Source organism: Garra rufa, chromosome 23 (genome assembly GCF_049309525.1).
Source record: "Garra rufa chromosome 23, GarRuf1.0, whole genome shotgun sequence".
Classification (NCBI taxonomy): Eukaryota; Metazoa; Chordata; class Actinopteri; order Cypriniformes; family Cyprinidae; genus Garra; species Garra rufa.
Window position 1 is genome coordinate 15,904,059 of NC_133383.1, and position 22,971 is coordinate 15,927,029.

At 38.5% G+C, this 22,971-nt stretch overlaps 1 protein-coding gene across 1 annotated transcript in view; it reads left to right on the forward strand.

Moving 5' to 3' along the window:
• The first annotated feature begins 2,424 nt into the window (after positions 1–2,424).
• robo3 (roundabout, axon guidance receptor, homolog 3 (Drosophila)) overlaps positions 2,425–22,971 on the forward strand; it is a 227,771-nt gene continuing 207,224 nt past the window's right edge. The window contains exon 1 of the mRNA XM_073829030.1: positions 2,425–2,834. Within this exon, the coding sequence (XP_073685131.1) occupies positions 2,678–2,834 (157 nt within the window). The 5' untranslated portion in view covers positions 2,425–2,677. The remainder of the gene's footprint in view (positions 2,835–22,971) is intronic.

Sequence of the window (22,971 nt, forward strand, 5' to 3'; positions counted from 1 at the left end):
GGGTAGTTGCTAGGCTGTTTCTAGGATGTTTTGTAGGGTGTTGCTTATGGCCCAAGTCAGATGTCCACCCAAGTTTCTATGGTGCATAGATCTGACATGGCTCCTATCTTCCATGTATTTCTATGGGGCTGATTCTGGAAAAATAAATCGATAATTGCATTAAAAAAAAGTTTAAGTTTTTTAGTGTTGTCTCACAAATAACAGGAAATTCCGTGTTTGGTGGGGAAGTGTTGTCTCATAAATAATGGGAAATTCAGTGTTTGATGGGGAAGTGTTGTCTCATAAATAATGGGAAATTCAATGTTTGGCGGGGAAACTCTGTCTCACAAATAACGGGAAATTACGTGTTTAATGGGGAAGTGTTGTGTCACAAATAATGTGAAATTCCGTATTTGGTGGGGAAGTGTTGTCTCACAAATAACAGGAAATTCCGTGTTTGGTGGGGAACCTCTGTCTCACAAATAATGGGAAATTCCGTGTTTGGTGGGGAAGTGTTGTCTAATAAATAACGAGAAATTCAGTGTTTGATGGGGAAGTGTTGTCTCATAAATAACGAGAAATTCAGTGTTTGATGGGGAAGTGTTGTCTCATAAATAACGGGAAATTCAGTGTTTGGCAGGGAACCTCTGTCTCACAAATAATGGGAAATTACGTGTTCGGTGGGGTAGTGTTGTCTCACAAATAACGGAAAATTAAGTGTTTTACAAAGAAGAGTTGTCTCATAAATAATGGGAAGTCCATGTTTAATATAAAATAAAATTTTATTTTAAAAATAAAATAAATTTTTTGATGGGAAAGCATCGTCTCACAAATAACGGAAAATTCCGTGTTTGGCGGAGAAGCATCGTCTCATAAATAACGTAAAATTTTATTTTTGGCGGGGAAGCATCGTCTCACAAATAACGGAAAATTCTGTGTTTGGCAGGGAAGCGTTGTCTCACTAATAACAGAAAATTCCGCATTTGGCTGGAAAGCATTGTCTCATAAATATCGGAAAATTCCGCATTTGGCGAGAAAGCATCTTCTCATAAATATCGGAAAAATTCCATGTTTGGTGGGAAAGCGTTGTCTAATAAATAATGGAAAATTCTGTATTTGGCAGGGAAGTGTTGTCTCATTAATAACTGAAAATTCCGTGTTTGGCGGGGAAGTGTTGTCTCACAAATAATGGAAAATTCTGTGTTTGATGGGGAAGGGTTGTCTCACAAATAACAGAAAATTATGTGTTTGACAGCAAAGCGTTGTCTAACGAATAATGGACAATTCCATGTTTGGCAGGGAAAAAGTTTCAATTGTTTTTACTACTTCTACCACCACCACTATTACTACTATTACTACTTATAGACATAATCAATATAACAGAAGTAAACTATACATAGTATTTTTCAATTTAGATATTGGCCAAAAGCATATGTTAAACATGGTTCTGTATATAGGTTAATGGACCTAAAAATAGCCTCTATCGGTTATAAAGCTGCACCATTTTTAACCGTTTTACCATTCACTGGGTGAAAAATGCAACTCTGAGTAGTACATCTCTCCCAAACTATCTACACCATTTTAGGCATCATTCATGTGAAGATGTATGCTTCAGAAACAAGTTTAATACTTGCTGTTATGGGTGTGTTCGAATATACCCCTAAATACTAAGCAAGTGCCAGTAACTACAAATCGACTGAAGAAATTGCCACAGACTGGATTCATAAAATTGGCAACGGAACATAAAAACATCTCCGCTGATTCCAACTGTTACCCAGAACAACACTTCAGAAAAAATATCCTCTTTTAGGATTTCCAACACACAGCCGAGCCCTCTGAGATTCCTCTAAAGAGGAATTGGTGTAAGAAGTCTATTACTGTAGGAGCACATCACAGTGTGAGATCACAGTGGGCTGCTTGTTGTGAAAAGACAATGTAGCAGTAATTGACACATCAGCTTTTGCCATATTGCCAGACGGCTGGAGTTTTTGCTGTATCATGTTTGTTTGTTTGCGCCTGCGTCTGCGGGAATACGCGCACATGTATACCGATCCGCCGGCGGGACGGTGTATCGTCCTGTTTATGTATGCCTCCAGGGATGATTATTAATCCAATAATTAAACATTTATTGCCAACAGCACCTGCTCTCCCTTCTTTCGGTGACCCCCGGGGACTCAATCACACCATCGCAGGAAGCCAGAGGATAGGGAGAGGGGAGGGAGGGCTGAGGGAGGAGGGAGAGAGCGAGACGGAGCGAGGGATAGTGGGAGGGGTGGGGAAAAAGAGCAGCGATTCGGGAGGGTCATCAGATAGCCAGATTCTTTCACACCAGCGAGGTGTTATTGTGCAGAAGGACAAACGTGTGTGAAGTTATGTGACTCCAGAACAAAGGACAAAAGACCAGGACGAATCTAACACGTTTCACAAGAGAAGAACAACAGAAGGATGACAGAGGGGTGCCCCCCTTCATTGAGACATCCCTCCCGGCGCTGACAACTAATGAGAAAAGTTCTTCTCCTGCCTGAATGGACTTTTATTTTCAACATTTAATTGTTTCCAATAGGACTGAAGTGAGGAAATAAGACTTTGTAGAGTGTCTTCACTCTGAGAACGAGAGGACTGTCAAACACATTACTGGAGAAACAGAAGAGCACATAAAAAGGAAGAGGGGCCACGTCCCTCCGCAGCTACAGCAGAGATGCTGCGCTACCTGATAAAGACGCTTCTACAGATGAATCTGTTCACCGATACCATCCGCGATGCCACCAACGGAACCGACCTGTTCTTCAACATCTCCTCCATCCCGTCCTTCAACTCGTCTATGCTGGACTGGGCCAACTTCACTGGTCTCAATGGTAAGGACTATCTTTTTCTTCAGTGTTTCACTCTAGAGTTACACAAGCTAGAGTTACAATAAGGCTGTGTACTTAACAGTTTTGAATTTTGGTTTATGCTATAATAAAAGATATTGATATTGTAATGTTAAACACTGCAAAAAGTGGTAACCTGCAGTTGTCACTTTAAAGAGGTATTTCAGATTTAAAGTAGTTTTGCTGGTATAAATGTATGCATTTAGTTCGATTCAGCAGTAATAAATATACATTTCAGTGTATTTATGTTAGTATATGTGTATGTGCAAATATTAAGCAATGTTAAAAATACAACTTAAATTTAAAAAAATTAAAATGCTATGAAAGTATTGGTTTTTGTTAGCGCGTGTTAAATAGAACCTTGTTGTAAAGTCTTAAAATTGTTATTTTTTAAATTCCGAGATTTCAGTCTAAGTTTGATGTATTATGTATCACTGTGCCTTTGAGATCTTACATTTCTCAGATCATCTGAAAAAAGTTTGTTTTATGTTGTACGGGTTAGGAATCTAATACCTATGATTTTTGTTTCTTATAACTTGTTTTATTTTATAATAAATGTGCTTGCTAAATATTTATTGAGCATTTCTGAAGCAAATTTGATTTTAATAGACCTACAGTATATTATACCAGAAAGATCAAATGTGAATTTAGGCTTGAAACGATTCATTTGATTAAATGAATTTGTTTAAAGCTTCATGGTCTTTAGTTTCTGAACCACAATCAGCCAAACACACTTGGTGTGGCTCAATATTGATGGGATGCTTAACTTAATTTTCTAATCAATTGAGCATGGATCCAGCTGAAGATCTGCACAGAATATTAAATAAGAAGAATATTGAATCCCTCAGACTGTCCTGACCAGCATCTAATTTGAAAAGTCCTGTTGAAATGTAGTTATCCCCTATAGAAGCTACCTATATGTGAATGATGTGGTGAATCTGTATGGATGCATTTCCTCTATTGTCACCAAGTGCGTGAGAGTGTCTTTAAGCAGTGTGTGTAATGGGAATCTCCTGTGTTCAGTGGAGGTAATGACAGAGAGCTGAGTTGAGTGAGTGAGTATGTGTTAAGGTAATTAGGAGGAGGTTATTTTACCTTGATGCCCATTTAATGAGCTTTCATGCATGTGGCAGTGTTGAGATCAATAGCACATACTTCCTAAACACACGCCTCCATTCATACTCGTCACACTCGCGGTTATTTTCTCAATCTCTCAAACTCTCTTTCTGTGCTGAAGCTCAGCTGACAGACTGACTCATTCACTTACTGTCATCTCACATGCTGCTGTTCCATCACTTCTCATTCTCATGCCTGTCTTTTGTTAAGAACATCTGAGTTGCTTTTCCTTTCCTTTCCTTTCCTTTCCTTTCCTTTCCTTTCCTTTCCTTTCCTTTCCTTTCCTTTCCTTTCCTTTCCTTTCCATCTATCTATCTATCTATCTATCTATCTATCTATCTATCTATCTATCTATCTATCTATCTATCTATCTATCTATCTATCTATCTATCTATCTATCTATCTATCTATCTATCTATCTATCTATCATTTAACTTTCTTTCTTTCTTTCTTTCTTTCTTTTCATCCATCCATCCATTATTCAACTTTCTCTTTTCTTTCTTTGTTCATCCTTTTTTTATTTCAATCTATCCATCCATTCAATTTTCTTTCTTTCTTTCCATCCATCAGTCATTGTTCTCTTTTCCATGCATCCATCCTTCCATCCTATAACTTTCTCTTTTTTGTCTTTCTTTCTTTCTGTTCATCCTTTTTAATTCCAATCTATCTATACATTTTTTTCTTTCTTTCTTTTCTTTCTGTTCATCCTTTTTTATTTCAATCTATCTATCCATCCATCCATTTATCTTTCTTTCTTTCTTCTTTCTTTTCCATCCATCCATCCATCCTTTAACTTTCTCTTTTTTGTCTTTCTTTCTTTCTGTTCATCCTTTTTATTTCAATCTATCTATTAATTTCTCTTTCTTTCTTTCTTTCTTTCCATCCATCATTCATTGTTCTTTCTTGTCCATCCATCTATCCATCCATCCATCCATCCATCCCTTCATCCATCATTTAACTTTCTCTTTTTTGTCTTTCTTTCTTACCTTTTTTCCATCCATCCATCCATCCATCCATCCATCCATCCATCCATCCATCCATCATTCAACTTTCTGTCTGTTTCTTTCTTTTCATTATTTATCCGCCTTCCTATTATCCATCCATCCATCCATCCATCATTCATTCAACTTTCTGTCTGTTTCTTTCTTTCTTTTTTTTCATTATTTATCCGCCTTCCTATTATCCATCCATCCATCCAACTTTCTCTATTTTGTCTTTCTTTCTTTCCTTTTTTCCATCCATCCATCATTCAACTTTCTGTCTGTTTCTTTCTTTCTTTCTTTCTTTGCATTATTCATCCGCCTTCCTTTTTTCCATCCATCATCATTCAACTTTCTTTCTTTCTTTCCATCCATCCATCCATCATTCATTCTTCTTTCTATCCATCCATCCTTCAACTTCCTTTGTTTCTTTTTCTTTCTTTTTTCATTGTCTCTTTCTTTCTTTTCCTTTCTTTCCATCCATCCTTTTTTCTTTCTTCATTTATCATTTTCTTTCCTTTAGTCACTCTTTTCTTCCTTCAGTCATTATTTTCAGTCTTTCTTTTTTCATTTCTAACTATTCTAAACCTTATTTCCTCCTGTTTTTCTTTCTTTTTTCTGTTTCAGAACCTTTTTCCCTGTTTCCACCCCTCTCTCTTTCATGTTGTCTGTGTTTTTTTTCCGCTCCTCTTCATATCCTGATGGTTAACTTAATGTGCTCCAGACTCCCTGCTCCGCTTCAATGTACACTTTCATTCACAGCTGCTTTGTGGAGAGGGAGTGAGAGAGAAAAATAGGTTGACAGAGAGAGAGAAGAAAATAAAGAGTAGTTTTTATTCCTAGAGATGGTCATGTAGGAGGTAAATTTGCTTTTGAAAAGTACCTCTGAAAAGAAGCTTATCACAGCTTGCGTTATCTGATTTAGTGAGCAATGATAATACTGAGACTGTAGCACCATTGAGACCTCTGCTCCCTCTGCGCTTGTGTCTGTGTGAGTTAGTGTGTGTGAGAGAGGGAGAGGGAATTTGGATGCTACATGATCAAAACCAATACTCCCCCTGTCCTTTTCCCCAAACACTGCCAACACTGCACTGACTGAAAGCACAAAACACACTGCCCAGCTCTGGGCAGCACCTCTCCATCTGCTGACAGATATGAATTTGAATTTTGCATCATGCTGTGTGTGTATTTGGCCTCCCGCGTGTGTTTTCAGCCTTTTCTGAATATACTGTCATTGTGTAAATACATTTTGTACTCTATTACTTAGCATTTCTAGAATTCATTTTGCAATAATACTGTTTGTAAATTGGCTAAAATAAATACAGAAGTTGATCTAACAGTTTCAGGAAGCGCTTTGTGTTTATGAGTCTCTGGGTACTTGTGTGTGTGTGTACGTGCCTATGAGTAAATCAAGAGACGTGAGAGTCTTCAACCTAATACTGCTCTTCTATCTGTGAGTTTCATATCCATGCTGATAACCAGCGGGTTTGTCTGCATTCACCAATACGATGTGCTGATTTCTATGAAATGAGTACTCAGCCGGCTACTGGCTCTCTCAACTAATCGAAGACAGGGGAAAATCAATAGCGCCTGATAACCAATCCAGGAAGTAATGGTGAATTCACATAGACAGAGTCTATAGGACTGTTGTGGTAATGCATAGCTGACCAATGTGTGTGCATCTGGGTGTTTTGTTGAGAATGATTCATGATTATGGTGTAAAAAAGTTAATTTCCGTAAGCTGTTGTTGCATTTCCCTTTTTAATGGGTCTGCCTCTGTGTATATCCATTCATTTTCTAAACATGTCTGAAAAAAAGAACAAAGAGAGACTTCTTTATGAATTGTCATGCAATTAAAATGCTAAATAAATAATTGTTTTATACAAATCCTTATATAAAATTACCAATTTAACTTCTGCCAAAATACCATAGACACTACATTTAAATTGTGGTAACTTATATTAGTTACTTTTGTCACCAAAAATAATACTAGACTACAATTTAGGGAATAACAAACTGTTTACCATGGTCAAGGTTGCCAGATTTTCACAACAAAACCCACCCAATTGCAACTAAAACTAGCTCAATCGCATTGCGGAGGGGGTCCCCCAGTAAAAAATACACATTTTTGTGGGGTTCCCCTGGTAAAATTCGCTTTCCAGAGGCTCAATATCACATTATTGGGACATGAAAAAAAAAACAAAACACGGCAACAGTGTTAAAGTAACCCAATTCCGTGGGAAAACCGTGGACTTGGCAACACAAAAATACAAAAGGCACTACATTGAAACTGTGACAACCTATTTTAGCTACTTTTGTCACCAAAAATGAAACTAGACTGTAAATAAGGGAATAAAAAACTGTTTATCATAGCCAAGGTTGCCAGGTTTTCACAACAAAACTACTAAACTAGCCCAATCGCGTTGAAAACTACACGTTTTTTGCAGGGTTCCCCTGTTAAAATTCACTTTTCAGGGGCTCAATATCACATTATTGTGGTCACTCCAACCCGCGGACATGAAAAACAACCCACGGCAACAGTGAAAACCATGGACTTGGCAACCTAAACATACTATAGGCACTACATTAAAACTGTGGTAACTTATATTAGCTACATTTGCCACCAAAAATAAAACTAGACTACAAATAAACGACTGTTTACCATGGTCTAGTTTGCCAGGTTTTCACATCAAAATCCACCCAACTGCTACTAAAACTAGCCCAATCACTTGCGAAGGGGGTCCCCCGGTAAAAAAAAAAAAAAATCACATTCCAGGGGGGTAAATGCAAGTTTTTTGCAGGGTTCCCCTGGTAAAATTCACTTTCCAGGGGCTCAATATCACGTTGTTGTGGTCACTTCAACCCACAGACATGAAAAACAACCCACGGCAACAGTGAAAACCACAGACTTGGCAACATAAACATACCATAGGCACTACATTGAAACTGTGGTAACTTATATTGGCTGATTTTGTCGCCAAAAATGAAACTAGACTACAAATAAGGGACTAAAAAACTTATTACCATGGTGAAGGTAATGTATATCTAACCAATGTTTTTTTTTGCTGAGGATGAAACAGCTTCATTTATATTTTCTGCTGTGGCATTTCGATTTTCATATTTAGTGTTTTTGATTGCAAAAGTCACCTTTGTGTATTTCTTTTCATCCCAGCATAGCTGGAATGAAAGTCCAGACCCCTTTGATTCGGTATGTGTAACGTTTTCTGTTTTTCAGAATGGTAATTGACCCGACGCAAGAAAATGAAATTTTCAGTGACAATCCAGCCTGTCATGACAGCTTATTTCAGTGACTAATCTGACAATGAATATAAATTCATGAATCTACAATGAATAGTGACAGCAAATGAGTTTTGCCATGTGCGGAAGCGCATTGCACCTGAGGCCGTGGCTGCGAGGTTTCCAATGGATTCCTGTGCTTTCAGCGTCCTATTGTGTGTGAATGGGTCTAATATAGACATTTTAATGAGGCCGCTCGGTTTCAATGCATGTCAGAGGCAGTGACAGCCTTTCCTCTCGCTTTATAAATCTCAATTAGTTTGTTCGCAAACATACTGTATATTTGAGGGAGTATAATTTAGCAGGTTTGATTCAGTCAGAGCCGAGTCAGCTCTTCCATACTGCGCTGTACTTTAGTATATACATCATTTTGTATATACTAAACAGGCTTAGTTTTGTAAAGTCATGTAGCTTTTGTCTATAAGCGATGATGTGGCACAGAAGAGCTGTATTTTTTTTTTTTTAATTTTCCTTTTTTTTGTCCATTATTAATCCATACCGCAGTAGGGGGCTGATCCCATGTTCTCTAATTGGCTGTGTTGTTGTCGGGGGTAACAGGGCCGTGTTCTAATCCCGCTGTGCTAATGTATGTGTTTGTGTGCTCAGAGAGGTCAAGTGGGCTCAGCCCTCCCTCATCTCACGGGTCTTTTACTCCCTCCGGGCTTAAATAAGGCATCTTTAGGGCAACAAACCTTCTACATTTATCATGCTTTGGTGCTTTTTTATCTTCATTCATGTCCAGATTTGTCAACATTCTGCTGGGTGAATGAATAACTGGTATGAAAGAAGGAAAAAAGTTAAAAAATGCTTTTCAGACAAATCCTTCAGAAATATATCATGGTAAATGTATTGCATTTTCCACCAAAATACCAGTTATTATAAAACTACTATTCATCTGTCAGGGCTTGGCACATGTCCATTTACTCATTTTTTTTTAGAAAAAAAAGGAACAAATAAAAAAAAAATCAGGCTTTTCATTCTTATGCAATACAAGTAATAACCATTGCTTTATACAAGTTCTTCTTGTAACAGTATGGTTTTTAGTTTTGCATCAAACTCAGATGCCAGTAAAAACAAACAAGTGGTTTCCAGTTTTGTTTTTGCTGTTGTTTGACTTACTGTAGGTCCATTGTACTACAGTTTATCAGCTAATAAAATCTTAACGCCTCCTTCCTTGTCAGATATGTGTTATAAATGGAACAGCATGGCCAGACATCTAGCTATGTTTATTCATAATATGACACAACCTGGAATGCAGATCAGCCCCACATCTGTGCCCATTCCAAAGGCTTCCATCGTCATTAACACACTAATCATATATGCTGAGACGTGCGCACACACACACACACACACACACACACACACACACACACACACACACACACACACACACACACACACACACACACTGAGAGTTTTTAAAGTGACAGAGGTTAATTCCTCAACCACCCATCATTAAATCTGACCTTTTCACTGCAGCCTGAGACAGTTCAGTTGGTCAAGCTTTATATCAGCAGAAGAGATAATATCAGATAGACACTGTATTTACTCTATCTATCTATCTATCTATCTATCTATCTATCTATCTATCTATCTATCTATCTATCTATCTATCTATCTATCTATCTATCTATCTATCTATCTATCTATTTATTGTTCTATCATTCTATCGTTCTATCATTCTATCGTTCTATCTATTTATTGTTCTATCATTCTATCGTTCTATCATTCTATCGTTCTATCTATTTATTGTTCTATCATTCTATCGTTCTATCATTCTATCGTTCTATGATGTGGCACAGAAGAGCTGTATTTTTTTTTTTTTTAATTTTCCTTTTTTTTGTCCATTATTAATCCATACCGCAGTAGGGGGCTGATCCCATGTTCTCTAATTGGCTGTGTTGTTGTCGGGGGTAACAGGGCCGTGTTCTAATCCCGCTGTGCTAATGTATGTGTTTGTGTCTATTTATTGTTCTATCATTCTGTCGTTCTGTCTATCATTCTGTCTATTGTTGTCGAATGTTTGTTTATCTATCTATCTATCTATCTATCTATCTATCTATCTATCTATCTATCTATCTATCTATCTATCTATCTATCTATCTATCTATCTATCTATCTATCTATCATTCCATCATTCTATCTATCTATCTATCTATCTATCTATCTATCTATCTATCTATCTATCTATCTATCTATCTATCGTTCTATCGTTCTATCGTTCTATCTATCGTTCTATCTATCGTTCTATCTATCGTTCTATCATTCTATCGTTATCTACCGTTCTATCTATCGTTCTGTCTGTCGTTGTCGAATGTTCGTTTTAACATTCTATATTGTTCTATCTATTTATCATCTATCTATCATTCTATCTATCTATCTATCTATCTATCTATCTATCTATCTATCTATCTATCTATCTATCTATCTATCTATCTATCTATCTATCGTTCTATCTATCGTTCTGTCTGTCTATATTTCTATCTATCAATCTATCTATCTATCTATCTATCTATCTAGCTATCTAGCTATCTATCTATCTATCTATCTATCTATCTATCTATCTATCTATCTATCATTTTTTATCTATCTATCTATCTATCTATCTATCTATCTATCTATCTATCATTTTTATCTATCTATCTATCTATCTATCTATCTATCTATCTATCTATCTATCTATCTATCTATCTATCTATCTATCTATCTATCTATCTATCTATCTATCTATCTATCTATCATTTTTTATCTATCTATCTATCTATCTATCTATCTATCTATCTATCTATCTATCTATCTATCTATCTATCTATCTATCTATCTATCTATCGTTCTGTCTGTCTATATTTCTATCTATCTATCTATCTATCTATCTATCTATCTATCTATCTATCTATCTATCTATCTATCTATCTATCTATCGTTCTATCTATCGTTCTGTCTGTCTATATTTCTATCTATCTATCTATCTATCTATCTATCTATCTATCTATCTATCTATCTATCTATCTATCTATCTATCTATCTATCTATCTATCTATCTATCTATCTATCTATCGTTCTGTCTGTCTATATTTCTATCTATCAATCTATCTATCTATCTATCTATCTATCTATCTATCTATCTATCTATCTATCTATCTATCTATCTATCTATCTATCTATCTATCTATCTATCTATCTATCGTTCTGTCTGTCTATATTTCTATCAATCTATCAATCTATCTATCTATCTATCTATCTATCTATCTATCATTTTTTATCTATCTATCTATCTATCTATCTATCTATCTATCTATCTATCTATCTATCTATCTATCTATCTATCTATCTATATTTCTATCTATCAATCTATCAATCTATCTATCTATCTATCTATCTATCTATCTATCTATCTATCATTTTTTATCTATCTATCTATCTATCTATCTATCTATCTATCTATCTATCTATCTATCTATCTATCTATCTATCTATCTATCTATCGATCTATCTATCTATCTATCTATCTATCTATCTATCTATTTATTGTTCTATCATTCTATCGTTCTATCATTCTATCGTTCTATCTATTTATTGTTCTATCATTCTATCGTTCTATCATTCTATCGTTCTATCTATTTATTGTTCTATCATTCTATCGTTCTATCATTCTATCGTTCTATGATGTGGCACAGAAGAGCTGTATTTTTTTTTTTTTTAATTTTCCTTTTTTTTGTCCATTATTAATCCATACCGCAGTAGGGGGCTGATCCCATGTTCTCTAATTGGCTGTGTTGTTGTCGGGGGTAACAGGGCCGTGTTCTAATCCCGCTGTGCTAATGTATGTGTTTGTGTCTATTTATTGTTCTATCATTCTGTCGTTCTGTCTATCATTCTGTCTATTGTTGTCGAATGTTTGTTTATCTATCTATCTATCTATCTATCTATCTATCTATCTATCTATCTATCTATCTATCTATCTATCTATCTATCTATCATTCCATCATTCTATCTATCTATCTATCTATCTATCTATCTATCTATCTATCTATCTATCTATCTATCTATCTATCTATCGTTCTATCGTTCTATCGTTCTATCTATCGTTCTATCTATCGTTCTATCTATCGTTCTATCATTCTATCGTTATCTACCGTTCTATCTATCGTTCTGTCTGTCGTTGTCGAATGTTCGTTTTAACATTCTATATTGTTCTATCTATTTATCATCTATCTATCATTCTATCTATCATTCTATCTATCTATCTATCTATCTATCTATCTATCTATCTATCTATCTATCTATCTATCTATCTATCTATCTATCTATCGTTCTATCTATCGTTCTGTCTGTCTATATTTCTATCTATCAATCTATCTATCTATCTATCTATCTATCTAGCTATCTATCTATCTATCTATCTATCTATCTATCTATCTATCTATCTATCTATCTATCATTTTTTATCTATCTATCTATCTATCTATCTATCTATCTATCTATCTATCTATCTATCTATCTATCTATCTATCTATCTATCTATCTATCTATCTATCTATCATTTTTATCTATCTATCTATCTATCTATCTATCTATCTATCTATCTATCTATCTATCTATCATTTTTTATCTATCTATCTATCTATCTATCTATCTATCTATCTATCTATCTATCTATCTATCTATCTATCTATCTATCTATCGTTCTGTCTGTCTATATTTCTATCTATCTATCTATCTATCTATCTATCTATCTATCTATCTATCTATCTATCTATCTATCTATCTATCTATCTATCTATCTATCGTTCTATCTATCGTTCTGTCTGTCTATATTTCTATCTATCTATCTATCTATCTATCTATCTATCTATCTATCTATCTATCTATCTATCTATCTATCTATCTATCTATCTATCTATCTATCTATCTATCTATCTATCTATCTATCTATCTATCGTTCTGTCTGTCTATATTTCTATCTATCAATCTATCTATCTATCTATCTATCTATCTATCTATCTATCTATCTATCTATCTATCTATCTATCTATCTATCTATCTATCTATCTATCTATCTATCGTTCTGTCTGTCTATATTTCTATCAATCTATCAATCTATCTATCTATCTATCTATCTATCTATCATTTTTTATCTATCTATCTATCTATCTATCTATCTATCTATCTATCTATCTATCTATCTATCTATCTATCTATCTATCTATCTATCTATCTATCTATCTATCTATCTATCTATCTATATTTCTATCTATCAATCTATCTATCTATCTATCTATCTATCTATCTATCTATCTATCTATCTATCATTTTTTATCTATCTATCTATCTATCTATCTATCTATCTATCTATCTATCTATCTATCTATCTATCTATCTATCTATCATTTTTTATCTATCTATCTATCTATCTATCTATCTATCTATCTATCTATCTATCTATCTATCTATCTATCTATCTATCTATCTATCTATCTATCTATCTATCTATCTATCTATCTATCGTTCTATCGTTCTGTCTGTCTATATTTCTATCTATCAATCTATCTATCAATCTATCTATCGTTCTATCTTTCTATTGTTCTATCTATCGTTCTATCATTCTATCTATCATTCTCTCTATCTATCTATCATCTACCTGATGGTCTTTCTGTGGACATAATTGTATCTATCACACACCACTTCTTCTCTCCTTCCACCTAATCTATATGTCTGTCCATCTGTCTCTCGCTCTCACATTATTTCAAGCGATTTCTCTCCCCTACATCAGTCCTTCAGAACGTCAGGCTATGAATAACATTGTGAGGAGCGATGTGTCATGTAGCAGCAAATGACTGTCATTTCTGCTCCTGGGCGGACAGATGAGCTCCCTCAAGCTTAATCAGACACAAACTTATTCATTCTATATCCTCCACAACTCCTCCCTGTCGCTGACAAGCTAATCCAGGGTTTTAATAGCCCCCGTGGCTCCGGATGATATGCAGAGTTATGTACATATCAAAACGTGCATGGAAATCAGTTACCGGCTCCATCTGCATGTGTGAAGGTGACTAGCGCAGGAAAAGGCGGGTTCTCCAAAGACCTGGCAACCCAACGGTGTTCACATGCATATGCAAATGACTTCAAAATGACCCTTCTCAACTTCTTCAGCAGTCTGTGGATTTTAAGAAGGGTGTTGCAGACAAGGTTTAGAAACAGATGTAGATAATCATAATTAAGCACCTTCATGTTTAATTTACATTTAAGTTAAATATGATTTAAATTCAATTCATGCTTTTCATTATAAATGAATGAGAGTACTAAAATGAGTTATAATTGAATTAATACTTAGAATGTATGTTTGTGTGCTTGTTTATGTGTGTATAAGTGCAAAATTATACACCTCAACCATGATTGATGACAGCGGCCCTGTCCTGTTTTTTAAATATTAACCTGTCAATCAACCTAGCAGTGTAGCAAATAAGTATTTCTGTCTACATTACACACCGTATGCTGCTACCATTACATCGCCTTGAATGAAAATCCCTCAAAATGTATTAGATATTTCAATTACAGCACTGTATATTGAATCAATTTATTTGTGGCAGAGTAATTCAGCTGTGAGCCGAATTGAACACTGTGTCATTCCTTGTTGTACGGCCCTTTGGGGGAAACTGAAGTAGGCGTGAAGTCAATGAAAGTGTGGGGTTCACCGTGTCGATGACGGAGGGGTCAGGGAGTGAGGTCGTGACCCCAAACCCTCCTTCTCATCGTTACATAGAGCTGAGTTCATTTATTTTTCTCCGTCTGACACAAGTCAATGACAGAAGCCCATGCTCACTGCAGCCGAGCAGTCCGGTCCGTAACCCTACACATCTGCCCCTCTGCTTTCTTATGCAAATGAGGGTGATTCCTCTAGCCATAATGGAGAGCTTCGTGTGTATACACACAGATGTGCATAGTGCACACATTACCATTTGCATACATTTATGCATATTAAAACCACATGCATTTATGCATAATAAATCTATTGTTTACTGAGCTAAACGGGTGGATGTATGGAATGACATCCATTTGCATGCACATTACCAAAATGGGGTAGTTTGCAAAAAGCAAACTTCTTTTTCCATTGTCTGCGCTACTGCAGACTGTGTGGACAGAACCTTCATGAATATTCATGCAGGCGCACTGATTTGCACAAGCGGTTTAACAAATTAGATGTTCTTTTTGGAAGATTAGTAGAAATAATTTTACTGTGACGAGTAAATGGCATGCAAGATTAGATGAAAGCATCGAATGTTTATCTCATAACTTGTATTAAGTTTTTTGATAGATTTGAGCATGCTTGCACAACTGTTTTGAAAACATCGACAGTCAATATGCAGAAAATGATTGTGTTTAAGCATAGAAACATTTTTTCCAGTTCATAATAGTAATATATTAGTTAGTCCATTGGCTTAGATTGATTTTTACTACACCCCTACATTTACGATCAGGAAATATTTATGTGTGCCTCTCTCTCATACAGTAGGTACATAGTGAGTAGATAGGCCCCATAATTTTGAGATAAATGTGTTCAAAAGTTTGAAAAATCTGTGTTTAACTTTAAAGAATGTCACTACCGAACACCCATCTATTATAAAACACACTGTTTTGAGAGTTATTCCATAACATTTAGTTTTTACATGTGTACAGCTGTTCAGAACTGTGCTAGCTAACCATGTGCTGATTAGCATCTTTGAGCTAGCTTCAAAAGTATTGTTTCGGTAGTAACATCTTTGTTTTTTTGGGTGTTCTTCCATAAATTTGTCAATACCAGAATCGTCACGACCGAAACATGTCATTATTGTGACATAGTGACAGAAGGGAACACATAATGCTTTATTTAGGGGAAATAAACAACATTTTAGTCCAGTTATGCAATTTTTTTGTATTGTAGTATGTTTTAGTAGTGTTTTAGTATGTGGGTTAAAATTCTATAATGTGATGTGGTTGCTACCAAAACATTACTGTCACTACCGAAACATGGGATGTTTTGTCAAAAAAGAAAAAAAAGAAAAAAAGTATACTGAATTCATCAATCAGCTAAGATTTTATGATGTTGTTTGGTTCAATGTACACTGCTGCTCAAAAGTTTAGGATCAGTACGATTTTTAATGTTTTTTAAATAATTCTTATATGCTCATTAAGTCATTTATTTGATCAAAAATGAGGGAAAAAATTATATTGTAAATATATTACAGTTTAAAATAATGGTGTTCTATATTCACAGAAATTTAATTTATTCCTGTGATGCAAAGCTGAATTTTTATCAGCCACTACTTCAGTTTTCAGTGTCACATGATTCTTCAGAAATCATTCTAATATGCTGATTAATTACTGTTTTTATCAATGTTGGAAACAGTTGTGCTGCTTAATATATATATTTTTTGGGAACCTGTGATTCTTTTTTCAGGATTCTTGATGAATAAATGGTAACAAAGGACAGCATTTATTCAATAAATAGTGAATAAAAGTATTAATTTCTTAAAAAAAAAAAAAAAAAAAAAAATGGACTGACCCCAGAATTTAAGATGGTAGTTTATAATGTTGCAAATAATTTTAAATAAACACTGTTCTTTTCTACCTTTTTTTGTTAAAGAATCCTGGGAAAAGAAATCACAGGTTCCAACTAAATATTAAGCAGTACAACTGTTTCCAACATTGAAAATTAATCAGCATATTAGAATGATTTCTAAAGGATCATGTGACACTGAAGACTGAAGTAATGATGCTGAAAATGCAGCTTTGTATCACAGGAATAAATAAATACACTGCAAAAAAGGCGTATCTTATTTAGTATTTTTGTCTTGTTTCTAGTCAAAATATCTACAAATCTTAAATTAAGATGCATTTACTAGATAAGCAAAATGGCATACGATATCTAGTCTTGTTTTAAGCAAAATGCACTTAATTTATTTTTTCCCCCTGGAAACAAGTAAAATTATCTGCCAGTGGGGTGAGTAAAATATTCTTAAAATAAGATAATTTTAAATATTTTAAACAAAATGCACTTAATTTAGTTTTATTCCCCCCTGGAAACAAGACTAAATATCTTATCGTCATTTTTCTTTTCTAGTAAATGCATCTTAATTTAAGAATTTGACTAGAAACAAGACAAAAATACTAAGTAAGCTACTTTTTTGCAGTGTAAAGTATATTCACATAGAAAACCATTATTTTAAATTTAAATAATATTTCACAATATTACATTTCTTTCTGTGTTTTTTAATCAGTTAAATACAGTCTTGATGAGCATATTTAAAAACCATTAAAAATCCTACTGATCCCAAACTTTTATGCAGCAATGTATATTCAAACTAATAAATGCTTAAGTTTGAAATCAGAATTATCAACTTGATACCATTTACAAAGAAAGATTGGATCCAAAATACATCAAATCTCATAAATCACACTTGAAATATTGTAAAAATTGTAATTGCTTTTGATTGACCTCTGAAAGCATTACAAGGTAGATAGATGTAAGCAAAATCTTAATAGATCAATGTAACCCTTCTTATTAAATTATATATTACTGTGTTTCAGTAGTGACAAATTTAGGGAGAGGACAAATATTCTAAAACTTTCTGAAAAGACAATATGAGAATTAACTGCACAACCACTAGAAATGTGTACCCTGGATATTATACAGTTTGCATACATACAGCATTTATGGGAAAAGACACATATTTTAAAGATGTTTGCAGTTCTGACTTTGCACCAATTCTATAGAATGGCCCATAATTTCGTTTTAGCTTAAATAAAAGAAAAGAGTCATATCCCTGTAATATTTGTGGTGACATTGCATAAGCTGACATGTGTAATGATAGTTCATCATGCACTGTGATTTATGGCTGTGAATTTTTATTACCATTGGGTTATTTTAGTCTTTGTCAGGATGTGATTGCAGTGGGTATTGATTGATTAACTTGTATCGCTAAGAGCCCACTGATTAGAGAGAGCGGACAGGATGGATGAATCTTTCTTGTCTATTGAGAGCCGGGGCCTGCAGTGAACCTCTTCCAAGCCAATCAATGTGTATTTCACACTTAAACACTAATTAAGTCGTTAGAGGGCAGCAGTGTCAGTCCTGCTTGGGTGCTTGCACACACCACACACACACACACACACACACACACACACACACACACACACACACACACACACACACACACACACACACACACACACACTGGTTTACATGTTTTATGGGGACATTCCATAGGCATAATGGTTTTTATACTGTACAAACCGTATTTTCTATCGCCTTAACCCTACCCTACACCTAAACCTAGCCCTCACAGGAGATTTTGCAAACTTTTACTTCCTCAAAAAAAACTCATTGTGCATGATTTATAAGCCTGTTTCCTCATGGGGACCTGAGAAATGTCCCCACAAGGTCAAAATTTACTGGTATTCCTATCCTTGTGGGGACATTTGGTCCCCACAACGTGATGAATACCAGGTACACACACACACACACACACACACACACACACACACATATATATATATACTGGCCTCCTCTTGGGAATGTGTGTGGAGGGGGGCTTTAGGGCGATGTGCCAGCAAAAAAACCCTCCTTTATCAAATATGCACACTCACACACTGTGTTGTTAATAATGTGTGTAAAGCTGTGCTGTGCCATACATTGTAACATATGCAGCTTTAATAATCTGACTCATAATCACTCTAAGGACTGCTGCGGATCTGAGAAAACAGCGAGCGTAAACAACAACAGTAAACTAATCTTCACACGCTGTGCTGCTGAATAATTGCACATTGAGCTGTGTCACATAGCTAGATTAGACTGCAGAGTCCATGCTTGAGAAATTAAATTTAGAGGATGCTGTTGCAATAGTACATTGATGGTGACACATATTGTTAATTTTTAAAACCCACAGCCATAAATCATGGCACAGGATGAAATGTTGTTACACGTGTCTGCTCACGTATCTGGTACATCAATAAATGTAATACACAGGTTTTGGTTTATAAAGGTGTGTATTATGTAATGTGTATTGAAAAATAACAAGTCTTTTTTTTAGGTTAGGTTAAAAAGTGTGTAAAAGAAAATGGGTGTTCCCTTCCGGGAACTCGAGCCGCGTCAGGAACGCTATGGGGAACGCCATTGGCGGGCCGCACTCTGAACTGTGTATAACAACCAATGAAATGACGGGGGTGACGTCACAGGCGCGGTGACGTCACCGACCAGGAAGTATAAAGCACGTGCGTTTGAAGCCGGCGGCAGCTTTTGTCATTCAGCGAGAGCGCTCTGTGTCTGTGTCTGTCTTGCCATTTCTGCTGTTTTTGTGTCCAGTTTGACACACTTTTATTTGAGTAGAATGGCATCTTTACAGGGGACCCGGAAAGCAACGCTCTAAGTCGGGGGCTTCCAAGACGAAGAGGCCTGACCTGAGGGTCGTCCTCCAGTCAAGGAAGTCCTCGGCTAAGCGGCCCTGACGGTTGTGGTTCAGGGCCGTTGAGGGCAGCCCCTCTCGAGGGGGTTTGCACCGTACCTCCAGGTGCGGGTTTCAGACCCCTTCGTGGCCCTCAGGAGATGAGTCAGCTAACCCTGCCAGTGTTACAGGGCGCGGCTATCTCCCGCGAGCATCCTCTAGCTGGTCCGCCCGGAAACGTAGCGGCCCTGGAGAGTTCGCAACCCCCGCGGGGGTTTTCCGAGGAGCTAATTCCGGCGCTTCCTGCCAGTTCGCTGTTTCAGGACTCCGAGTTAGTTCCTCAAGTAAATCCAGACACCAGTCTCGAGAGGCTGGTACCCTTAGTGAACTTTCTGGTTCTTTAGCACAGGAAGTATCTCAGGTTCGCTTTCAGGGGCAAGGCTTACCAAGACAGAGTGCTTCCTTTCGGCCTAGCTCTCTCACCTCGCACTTTCACGAAGTGTGTGGATGCTGCGCTGGCTCCACTGTGACTCCAGGGCATCCGCATACTCAACTAACAGTTAGCGGTTCAGCATCGAGGTGCTGTTCTCGCTCACATGAAAGAGTTAGGGTTGAGACTCAACGCCAAGAAGAGTGTGCTTTCTCCACTACAGAGGACCACTTACTTAGGCGTAGTGTGGGATTCGATCTCCATGCAGGCACGCATGTCTCCTGCACGAGTCGATTCCATACTGACCGCAGTGAATGCAGTAAAGCTAGGCCAGTCACTCACTGTCAAACAGTTTCAAGTACTGTTAGGTCTTATGGCAGCCGCTTCCAACGTGATACCTTTTGGACTGCTGCACATGAGACCACTGCAGTGGTGGCTCAGGACCAGGGGGTTCTCCCCGAGGGGAAACCCACTCCGCAAGATCAAGGTCACGCGGCGTTGCCTACGTGCCTTGGCCATGTGGAGGAAACCCTGGTTCCTCTCTCAGGGACCGGTTCTGGGAGTGCCTGGTCGCCGCATCACGCTAGCGACCGACGCTTCCCTTACCGGTTGGGGGGCGGTCATGCGTGGCCGCTCAGCCCAAGGCCTATGGAGCGCCCACCATCTCTCGTGGCACATAAACCGCTTAGAGATGCTGGCAGTATCCCTGACCCTAAAGAGGTTTCTCACAGACCTAAGAAACAAACACGTGCTGGTCCGTACAGACAGCACTGCGGTGGTTTACTACATAAACCACCAAGGAGGACTCCGCTCACGCCCCTTGTACAAGCTGGCGTACCGGATACTCCTTTGGTCTCAAGAGAAATTCCTCTCCCTGAGAGCAGTCCATATTCCTGGACATCTGAATGTGGGAGCAGACGTCCTGTCAAGGCAGGGGCCGAGGCCCGGGGAATGGATGCTTCACCCAGAGGTGGTGAAGCAGATCTGGAGAGTGTTTGGCCAGGCTCAGGTGGACCTGTTTGCGACTCAGGAGACATCGCACTGTCCCCTCTGGTACTCTCTAGTTCATCCAGCTCCACTGGGGCTGGATGCCATGGCACAGACGTGGCCGAGGCTGCGTCTGTACGCCTTTCCCCCGATCGCTCTGCTCCCGGGAGTTCTGGAACGGGTCCGTCGGTTTCAAGTGCGGCTGCTACTAGTAGCCCCGTACTGGCCGGCACGAGTATGGTTCTCGGACCTGGTATCTCTCCTAGACGGCTCTCCGTGGGAGATTCCCGTCAGGAGGGACCTCCTGTCTCAGGCTGGGGGCGCAATATGCCACCCCCACCCAGAGAGGTGGAGGTTATGGGTGTGGCCCCTGAGGGGGCACAACTCATAGGAGCGGGTCTCTCAACCGAGGTTGTTGAGACCCTTCTCCAATCCAGAGCTCCCTCTACGAGGAAACTGTATGGCCTTAAGTGGAACTTATTCGCGAGATGGTGCCGCGAGCGCCACCTGGACCCAGTCAACTGCCCGGTCGGTACAGTTCTGGAGTTCCTACAGTCTCGCCTATCCGCAGGGCTAGCTCACTCCACTCTAAAGGTATACGTGGCGGCCATAAGTGCCTACCACGCCCCTTTAGGTGGCCTCTCAGTAGGTAGAGAGCCCTTGGTCATACGGTTCCTCCGCGGTGCGCTCAGGCTGAGGCCTCGAGTGACACCCAGGGTCCCCACGTGGGACCTCGCTGTGGTGCTAGAAGCTCTCTGCAAGCCTCCATTCGAGCCCTTAGAGGAGTCTACGGATCGCGCCCTCACAGTTAAGACGGCGCTCCTGTTAGCACTCACCTCCCTCAAGAGAGTAGGCGATCTGCAGGCCCTTTCAGTGGCCCCATCTCATTTAGAGTTTGCCCCAGGGATGGCCAAGGCCTTTCTATATCCCAGGGTCGGGTACGTCCCGAAGGTCCCCTCCCTAGCACCGCAGCCAGTAACGCTGCAGGCGTTCTATCCTCCTCCATACGTGGAGCCAGGTCACAGGAAGTTAAACTGCATGTGCCCAGTCAGAGCTTTAGACGCATACGTCCACAGAGCTGCCACGTGGCGTAAAACAGAGCAACTGTTTGTCTGTTACGGCCCCCCTAAGAGGGGGAGCCCAGCTTCAAAACCCACTATTAGTAGATGGATCATCGATGCCATAACTACTGCTTACGAGTCCTCTGATCTCCCCTCACCGTTGGGACTCAAGGCTCACTCTACTCGGGGCATGAGTGCCTCGAGAGCTCTGACGGCAGGTGTCCCAATACAAGACATCTGCAATGCTGCGGGTTGGTCCACGCCCCTAACATTCGTTAGGTATTACGAGCTCGACCTCAGAGCCGCTCCAGGCTCGGCTGTACTCTCGGCCTAGTGCGCTAGGCCTAGAGGGGCAGCCACCTCCCTAGCCAGGAGGAGACTTCTCAAGGCGCATTCTTTCTGCGGAAAGAAGAGAAGTCGTTTCGCCACTCATAAGAGATCTGCAAAACTTTACCCCTTTTGTCCGTGAAAGCTAGACAAAAGCCCTTTCAGTCCCTCTTGTCCTGGCAGAACCCCCAGACAAAGGACTAAGACCCCTCGTGAGCCCGAGGGCCGAGGGGTGCCTCTCGCACTGGCTGGCGAACCAGGCAGAGGTCACGGTTCTCGTGTGCCCGAGGGCCGAGAACTGTACAGCCCTCTTGTCCGCGGAATGCTAGACAATGGCTTAATTCTCCTCGTGTTCTGACGCAGGATGCTATCAGACCGAGTGTACTCCGGTCCCTCTGGTTTCTGGCTTTCCCCAGACCAAGGACTAAGACTCCTCGTCTGCCTTCACAGAAGGCCGAGGAGTGCCTCATGCACTGGCTGGCTACCAGGCAGAGGCACCTACTG